The sequence below is a fragment of the Tyto alba genome, unplaced genomic scaffold (genome assembly GCF_018691265.1).
Source record: "Tyto alba isolate M040663 unplaced genomic scaffold, T.alba_DEE_v4.0 Super-Scaffold_8, whole genome shotgun sequence".
Taxonomy (NCBI): domain Eukaryota; kingdom Metazoa; phylum Chordata; class Aves; order Strigiformes; family Tytonidae; genus Tyto; species Tyto alba.
Genome location: NW_024881329.1, coordinates 20,500,915 through 20,509,454, shown reverse-complemented (window position 1 = coordinate 20,509,454; position 8,540 = coordinate 20,500,915). Strand labels below are relative to the sequence as shown.

Sequence of the window (8,540 nt, the reverse complement as noted above, 5' to 3'; positions counted from 1 at the left end):
TTAAAACAACCCACAAGAGGACACTGGTCTCCTTAGAGAAATGTTTTATTGGTGTTCCCCCCCCTCCCCAGCAGGATCGATACAGTCCCAAACAATCCAGCATTGCAGCTGCTGCTGTTAAGCTTACAGAGCCCGGCCCTGAAACATTCTCAAGACCTTTGTGTGCTGCTCTGGGGCTAGCTGAGGAATGATGAGCTGTGCTTGAAGGGTGTTCTGGGGCCTGGGAGTCAGATGCTGCTGCTGACCACGCTCCCCTGTGGGAGAGAAACGGGCCTTGCCACTGGGTGAAGGGATTCTCGGGGAGCATGGAGTAGGTTTGGCGCGTTTCGGGGCTGAGGCAGGCTGCTGCCCATGCGTGGCCTCCCCTCCCTACCCCCACGGACCAGGAGAAGGCAAGCCCTGAGCTCCCAGCTCAGCACGCTCCTCTCTGGGGCGGCCCCGAGGAACAGGCAGCTTCGGCTGATATTTGAGCTTCCTCCAGTGCATGCTAAATAGGAGATGATTAAAATGTAGAAAGATGGTATTTGCCAGACTGGCACTCGGCTGAATGCAGCAAGCCATCTGTTCTCTGGGATGGATTTCATCTGGGCTGGGCGCACCTTCCTTCCCCCCGGCCTTGTGAAAGAGCACGGAGGGCAAGTTCCCACTTGGTCAAGTTTTGCCTCTACTCTACTCCTCCCCGCCCCGTGCCCGAGTGCCTGGAGTCTGGGACAGAAAGGAATTAAGGGGAAAAAGTTTGCTGTCAGTCCCGTGCGAGGTGGTCTCCGGGAGGAGCGCAGAAGTCTTCCTTGCTATTCCTTGTGAAGTCTTCCTCACTATTCCTTGTGGAGGCACCACACCAGTGTCTGGCCCACGCCTGTCATGCTCACCACCCGGTAGCCACAGCTCTCCAGCTTGTTCAAGACTATCCGTGGTGCGTCGTTCACGTAGTACTCCCAGCTGCAAGTGGGAAAGAGGAGAAGAAATAAAATGAGGTGGGGAAGGAAAAGACAAGAATTTCCTTGTGGAAGTGGCTCTGCCTCGCTACTAAACCGCTGTAAGACGCTGGACTGACCACATCTACCACGCTCGCTGTGGGATGCGAGGTCTTGGTTAACCAGATGGGCAAGGCCAGAACCCACAGCTACCCAGCCAAGGAGAAAACCTGTCCGAAAGGGAAGGGTTGGGTTAAATTGGAACGTGGTTCGGAGACCGGTTGGGCAAAGCCACGTGCTGCTCAGGTAACTGGGCTGGAACTGCGGCAGGGAGGGCTCACAAGTATTCGCAGCTGGGAATTTGTGGAAAAAGAGGATAAATTCTGCAAAACAGGGGAGAGCCACTCAAGTGTTTCTGAGGAATGAAAAACCAGTGCTTGGCCTAGGTCAGAGCCTGTCTGTAAATTGAGTGGTTTTGAGAGCTTGTGCTTGCAATGTGGGGATTGGAAAAAAAAATGCTGCCTTCAGCCAAGTATTAAGCCTTTGAAGAACCAGAAGCCGTCGGTCCTCAGCAGAGCTGCCAGCCAAGGTGGAGCACGGGCTCTGCCCCCGCGGTGCAGGGTTGTGTGCAGTGGCTGTCAGGCTGACACGTGGGCTCTGTCCGGCTTCTGCTCCTCAGGTTCCTGCCGGCTCCCACACCAGACGCTCCTTCCCTCCGCCGAAAGAAAACAGAGGGTTGCTGCGGAGAGGGAGAGTAGCACAGCGTAGACAAGAAAGGGGCTGAATGAGGTGGGGAGGCAGCAGAGCCGAGGTGACGCGACTAACCCTCCTGCCTCCAGCACAGTCTTTGGATGCCGTATTTGCTCAAGCAGATGGGATAAGCTTCATAATGGTGTAGCGCTTAGATGACTCACTGTGCCAGATAAGCTGATAATGATGGGCTGCAGGACCATTGGTGATCTTGTTTGGGCACCTTAACAAAGACTCTTCTGATTTTCATACTAATAACAATAAAAAAAGACCCAAAAGCATTTCCAGAATTGCTCTTGCCAAGATTGCAAAACATTAATGGAGTGGGGAGTGCTTTTAAAGCATGAAATAACACTAAGATGTGAAAGCTGTTTTTCAGTTTCTCAAGACAGACTATACTTTGCTATAATTATAGATGTGGTGTAAAGATAATATGTATTATTATAAGTGTCTTTGAACTTCTCCAAGAGGCTTGCCACATACCCTTCAGATTCGCATGTTGGAGTTGGTAAATACTATTGCCATTATGCAGAGGCAGGGATTGTTTGTTATTTGTAAGAACCTAAAAAACTGAGGGGCTGAGCTAAAAGCAGAAGGAAAGCTGAGTTGCCCAGGGCTTTAAACACAACCCTTGTGTCTTGAGTGACACAAAAGCTTGCTCGCTGCGTATCAAACGTGTCGCTGTCTCCGGGTGCAGCTGCTCTGAGTCGGGACACCCGCAAAGCCTGAGCTGGGACACCCACGAAGCCTTTTTCGGGGAGTTCCTGAGGCTGGCGAGGTTCTTCTGCGCTTGCCCAGGGCTCGGTGCTTGTCCCTGGCTGCCCTCCCTCTCAGTGTGCCCGAGCCAGCACGGACTGGGGGAGCCTGGGGCTGGGATGGAGCCAGGGCAGGAGCTGTTTCAGTGGCGGAGCAGCCAGGCTCCCAGCGGTAGCTGCCCGGCTCCTTCCAGCTCCCTCGAGGACCGGGCTTGGCTGTGCCCTGGGGAGCAGATAAATTAAAATATTAGCAGGTGCCTCAGACCGCAGCTCCCCGGATTTGACAGAGAGGCATCAGTTTTTGTTTAAGACCAAGCAGTGCCGATAGCGTTTATGATTAGAGGAGATGCCGGGACGGTGCCCAGCAGCCATGCACGCGTGCACGTCCGCCCGGGTGGACCCAGAACCCTGTTTCTGCAGCACCAAAGGGTCAGGCTTTGGATCCTTGGCCCCGTGCTGGCTTCCAGCATCGCGCAGGCCGGGGCAGAGCCCGGCTCCCCCCTCCCCAAAGCCCAGCTGCCGCCCAGGTTCTGCTGCCGCACCCCAGAGCGGGGAGTGACAGTGACTGCGTGTCCGCGCCGGCGGCTGAGTGACCTTAATGGTGTTCATTTGCAGCAGCCAGTGCAGAGCTGCATAACTGGAGCAGTGCTCTCCCTTATTAGAGGCAATTAAGTACTTCATCTGCATATTACAGTGCCCCAGCAGGTCCATAGCGCTTAGGCCTTTTCTGTCAAGCTCCCTCCAAGGTCGTGTTTAAGGTTTTAGGGCCCATGGTGCTATAGGAAGGGCAAGATTTGCAGCATCCTAGAGCCGGGCTTACTGCTGGCGAAGCCTTGCAGTCAGGGGGATGGAAAATCCTGCTCGGCTGTGGTGCAAACACAGCTCTTATCCCCAGTTGGGATGTTTGGCCAGGGCGCCGGGGCTCATCCCGCTGGCATGCCGCCGTGCCTCTCGGGGTGTCAGCAGCCACATTCCAGCTGGGTTATCTTCTCCATCCCCTGTTGCTCAAGTGCAAACGGGGAAGATGTGCCACAGGGACGTTACCCTGGGTATAACATGAGCTGTACCAAGAAGCAGGTGGGGCAAGAGGGAGCTCAAAATGCTCCAGGCCCCAGGGAGGGAAGAAAGGTGGCGAATCCACCCAGGAGATGCCACAGAAAGCTCAGGTCCCTTCTCCCTGACAAGTGAAATGTGGAACTCCAGTTCCTCACAACGCCGTGTCTCCTCCCTGGCTGCTGGGGCAGGCACCACCGGGCCATTTTATTTTTCCTTGCCTTTCTTTTCCACCCGAATCCTAGGGATCCTTGCCCCTCTCTCTCAGGAGCCAGCAGCGCTTCTTCCTTCCTGAAGCCTCTTCTTTTTCTCGGTGCTCGGGTTTTCCTTCTCCCTTTGCATAACTCCCAGGCTGGGCTCGGCCGGCAGCAGCACGGAGCTGCTGTCGCTCCCCCAGCGCTGGGAGCAGCAGCGCGGAGATGGCTCAGCCCAGCAAACCCACCCGGAGCTGCTGGGCAGGGAGGGGGGTGGCGGGGGCCTGGGATCAGGCTCCCTGCCAACGCGGGGAGCTGCTGGAGCCCCAGGTCTGCATTTGCAAGGCTTTCTCTTTAATGGGGGGCCTTCGGTATTAATTTTTTATTCTCATTTTTCTTTAAAATCTCCCACCCCCTTCAGGTTTCTAATGCTGCAGGAGTTGAGGACCTGGACCTCGAAGTTTGCCAGGCTGGTACGGTGTAGGTGGGTTTTCCCAGCTCCGCCGATGAAAGTTTGAGAACATACTGGGACCGAGAGGCCCCTTCTGTTTAACGCCTGGTTCTCCTCCTACTCCTCCTCTGCGCCACGGCACGAGTGGGCAAGCTTCAGCAGAAATCTAACTGCTCCTCTCTGTTGTTTTAACTTGCATTTGGGGTTTTGTTTTGCTTTGTGGGTATTTTTTTTTTTTACCCCAGAGAAAGACAAGTGAGATATCAAGTGGGGAAAAAAGAAAAAAAAAAAAAAAAAAAAAAGTGGGCCAAGATGTAAAGAACATGCTGGTAACATCTCCCACTTTGATGAAGGCTGGTGTCAAACTTGGCGTGGGCAGAGAGAGAGACGGGAACATGGAGAAGCGCCATAGAAATGCGGCTTGGGAACACGCAGGCTAATGGGTTGGAGCTGGGGGGGGACAGGATGGGAAGCAGCTCCCCAAGGAAAAGCTTCAGGAGCCATCAAGGGGGGCTGGCGTGGGCACTCGGTAACGGGGGGGACCCTCGGGCTGCACTGGGGAGCGTGACGGGAGGGACAGGCTGCAGGTGAGCGGGTTGGGAGGCTTGGCACCAAAAAGGGCCCCAGCCAGAGCAAGGGTGGGCTGGGCACCATTTGCTTCTGAGCATCTCGGGGCTGTGAAGGGGAGTGGGGCAGAGGAGGTTTGTCTTTCAGGATGAAGGCTGGGATGAAGGCAGATGAAGTTAGGCAGAAAGACTCAGGTGCTCCCTGTGAGTGTTTTATCTCCGCCAAGGCATGCGTCAGGTAACAGCCCGCAGCATCCCCAGCAGGTAAGGGGTAAGGGGAGGGGGTTCAGGTGCTAAAATGGGGTTGAAGCGAGGAAAAAGAAAGAACTACATGAAATTCCAGGCAGTGTTTCCTTGGGTGAGTGTCAACAAGCAGGGCAAGGCACATGCCCTTTCAGCATCAAACTAGTGCTGGGGTTAACTGTGCCGCGGGAAGGTGCCGTGGTGAATACAAGGAGTGAAGATGTTCCATACTTCCTTGGGAAAGTGAGGAGAGGGGAGAGCCTGAAGTGTCACAGAGGAGGACTTACAAGTGATTCCCCAGCATGTTCCTCTTCGTGGCCCCCAGGAAGCTCATCAGGTCGGGATCCGAATGCTCGTCTCCCACCATGGTGGGGCCAACCTCCTGCAGGGAAAGGCAGTGAGAGGGTGAGCGACGCTCCCCAGCACAGCTCCAGCCAGAGCTTTACTGGGAAGGGAATTCCTGAGAGCCACCGGGAGAGCACCGGGGTGGCTTTGGTCCTGGAGGGCCACCTTCTGGCTGAGCTCACGGTGGCTCCGGTCCCCCGGGGACCCACCGTTGGGACGTCTGTAGTATAGCAATGGGGTGCTACTCGCAGCCTCGTGGTGCAAAACCAGCGAATCTGTGGGTTTCACCACGGAATGAGCATCCCCAGGCCAGTTAGGGACCTTGTGCCTGGGAGGAGAGAGCTTTGGGAGTGGCCGTGTTAACTGGTAGAAGATGCCCCAGAGGGACCGGGGCAGCTGAGCACCCGTGGGGTGACGAGCAGAGGAGTTGGGGGGAGGTGGGCAGAGACGTGACTCATCTCCCCCCCGGAGCCCTCGGGTGGGCTTCCCACACGTCACACAGAGGGGCCGGGGCCACTTCTGCACAGAGCTCCGAAAATGTGATTTTATGAGATATTCCTGGGCTGGAGGTTTTCCAGAACAAAGTGTGAGGGCACAGCAGATAATGACAGCACCGATGGGAGCTCCGCCGTGATCGCCCGCTCCCAACCCGCCCATGGCATGGCCGGGGGGCAACTGGGGTGCAACTGGGGGCGGCAACCAGCCACCCTGCGACACGGCGCCGGTGGGAAGAGCCAGAAGCGCAGCCTTGCCCAGAGCTGGGGGGCTGGCGAGCAGGAGGGATGTCACACACACGGGGGGACCACAGCCCACCCCTCCCTACTCAGTGCTGACCGGGCTGCCGAGACCCTCCGTGCTCCAAAACCGACCCCTGCACCTTCCCGGCCCCCCCAGAAAGCAGCAGGGATTCATTGTTTTTAGTAGGAGGGGCAATTGTTCCCTTTTAAACACTACTTGTGAAAAGTTTGTGGGTGAGAACTGTTCTTCTGAGGGATGTCCCCCATCCACTGTCAAACCTGCATCACACCATTATCAACAATCTATGATACACAAAGGGCCGCTCGACCCTAAAGAACCTCAGAAATATTTTAAGTATCACCCAGACCCTTTTTGAACCCTCTCTTCTCTATCAATCACCCCTTGGAGAAATCAAAGCCCAGGGACAGGCCGAGGGTCCCTGAGCCTCAGTCAGAGGTTTGGGGGCTGCGAGCTGCACCTCACGCTGTGGTGCGGGCCCCTTGGCCGTGGGGCAGCTTTGCCCCTCGGCCAGCTTAGCAGCGAAGCGGCTGGAGGGCGGTGGCAGGGAAAGCAGAGAAATTCTGCGTGGCTGGGAGAGCTGAGAGCTGCTTTGGGGAGAGCGGATGGGTGAGGACTGAGCACAGCGGAGAGGGTCAACACACCCACACACACCCCCCCCCAACAGCACCCACCTAAATGGGCACCGGCAAATCGCATGTAAATCAGGAGCCTCGCTCAGACCCCAGGGAGAAGCGCTTACGCAGCACTGCTACTCGCAGGTTTTTCACGAGCTGTGCAGATGAAAAGGCAGGCACCGAAAGGGAGGAAGAGCCTTTTCTGCTGGCAGCCCCTGCGCAGCCCAGCACCGCCACCCCCACAGGAGCCGGGACCCAGCCCAGCCCCAGCTGCCACCAGCAAAAAGCAGCAAAGTCGAGCACCAGGACGGGCCATTTCCAGCCACGGCTCGATGCCAAGGCTCAGGCTGGAAATGTTTGCTTTGCCCTGCTAAAGAGCAGAGTTCCCAGAGTGTCCGGAGGGGAAAGGTGCTGAGCCACGCTCAGCCAGTCCGTGCCGTTGCGTGCCTGTCCCCGAAGTGCTCTGAACCCCAACCCTGTGGCACCTCCTCTACCTCGGCCCATAACGGCCGGGTCAGCTCGGAGGGTGCCGGGCAGCACCGCCGGCAGACGCTCCGGTGCGGCAGCATCTCCGCTCGGCCTCGGCCTCGGCTCGCTGCTCGCTTGGTTCGGGATGGCTGCGTAACGGCACATCCTCAGCCACCGCAGCCGCCTCTTTCACCAAGCTCCTGCCAGCCTGGTGTTGATTTGTTCATTTGCCCCTTTCACCGTTACCCCCCCGCCCCATCCTGCCGCGAAGCCACATCACCGTATTTTGGCTTTCAGGCGGATAGTTCCCCTTCGTGTCGGGAAAAGTTAACAAACCCCAGGCAAACCCAGGGCTATCTGCTCTCGCAGCCCTGGCAGGACAACTGCTCCGTGCTGCAATCGTTAGGAAATAACGTTTCCTTTACGACTTTCTGTGAGAATAACGGGCTGCGCTCTCAGGCCGGGGGGGGCAGAGATCCCATCCCCTGCTGCCAGCGCTCCCGTCCCTCGCTGCGGCGGCATTTTCCACCCCAAAACGGCCAATTTGGGGAAGGCAGGGAAACCTCGAGTGAGGACACGCGGCCCGAGGTTTGTTCCTTTGACGTTCGCGGGGTCCTGCAACAAGTTGCCCTGGTTCCGTCGGCGGCTGCTGGGGGGCTGGGGAAGGAGCCGGGGTACGGCCCCCCCCCTCCTTTCCGCCCCCCCCCCCCGGGGCCGCTCTGCGCACCCCGCACCGGCAAGCCGGCGCGTGGCGTGGCCGTGCCGGGGGTCCCCCAAACCTGCGGGGCATCATCCCCAGAACCCCCCCCCGCTCCCAGCATCTGCAGCCCAGCCCGGGGCAGCGGTGCCCGGGGGGGGGGGGGGGGGGCGGTCGGACTCACCATGCGGATCTGTGTGCTGATGAGCAGGTACGGCATCCTCCCGCCAAGGCGGCGGGGCCGGGGGGGCAGAGCCGGGGGTAGGGCCGGGGGGCGGGACCGGGAGATAAGGGACTGGGAGGGGAGGGACGGGGAGGGGAGGATTGGGAGGTGAGGATTGGGAGGGGAGGGAGGGGAGGACTGGGAGATGGGGGACCGGGAGATGGGGAACTGCGAGGTGAGGACTGGGAGATGAAGGACTGGGAGATGAGGGACTGGGAGATGGGGGACCGGGAGGTGAGGACTGGGAGATGAGGGACTGGGAGGTGGGGACTGGGAGGTGAGGACGGGGAGGTGAGGACTGGGAGCCGGGCAGCGGGGAGCCCTGGACCCCACAGAGCATCCCAGGTACCATCCGGGGGTCCCTTCCCAACAATCCCCTGAAACAGGGTGTTTGGCATAACCAACATATTGGGGAAAAAAGTCCTTTTTTCTATGGGCTGTTGAGCTTTTATCTGGAAACATGGAGATTTAAATCCCTTCAAAATTTGAGGAGAAGCTCGTTTCCTGT

General features: G+C 57.9%; 1 protein-coding gene across 1 annotated transcript; it reads right to left on the bottom strand.

Annotated features, from left to right (window-relative positions):
* Nucleotides 1-27: 27 nt before the first annotated feature.
* Nucleotides 28-8,070, bottom strand: GCHFR (GTP cyclohydrolase I feedback regulator). The gene is made up of 3 exons (XM_042784938.1): nucleotides 7,994-8,070; nucleotides 5,214-5,308; nucleotides 28-939 (listed from the first exon to the last, which is right to left on the bottom strand). Exons 1-3 carry the CDS (start codon nucleotides 8,027-8,029, stop codon nucleotides 816-818), a joined length of 255 nt encoding a protein of 84 aa, XP_042640872.1. The 5' UTR covers nucleotides 8,030-8,070; the 3' UTR covers nucleotides 28-815.
* Nucleotides 8,071-8,540: the final 470 nt, after the last annotated feature.

Excerpts from the sequence above, each read along its gene's own strand:
- GCHFR (XM_042784938.1), bottom strand. The coding sequence starts at position 8,029 with ATGCCGTACCTGCTCATCAGCACACAGATCCGCATG. Across the intron at positions 5,309-7,993 it reads TCAGCACACAGATCCGCATG|GAGGTTGGCCCCACCATGGT; the intron begins GTGAGTCCGACC and ends CTTTCCCTGCAG. Across the intron at positions 940-5,213 it reads AACATGCTGGGGAATCACTT|CTGGGAGTACTACGTGAACG; the intron begins GTAAGTCCTCCT and ends TCCCACTTGCAG.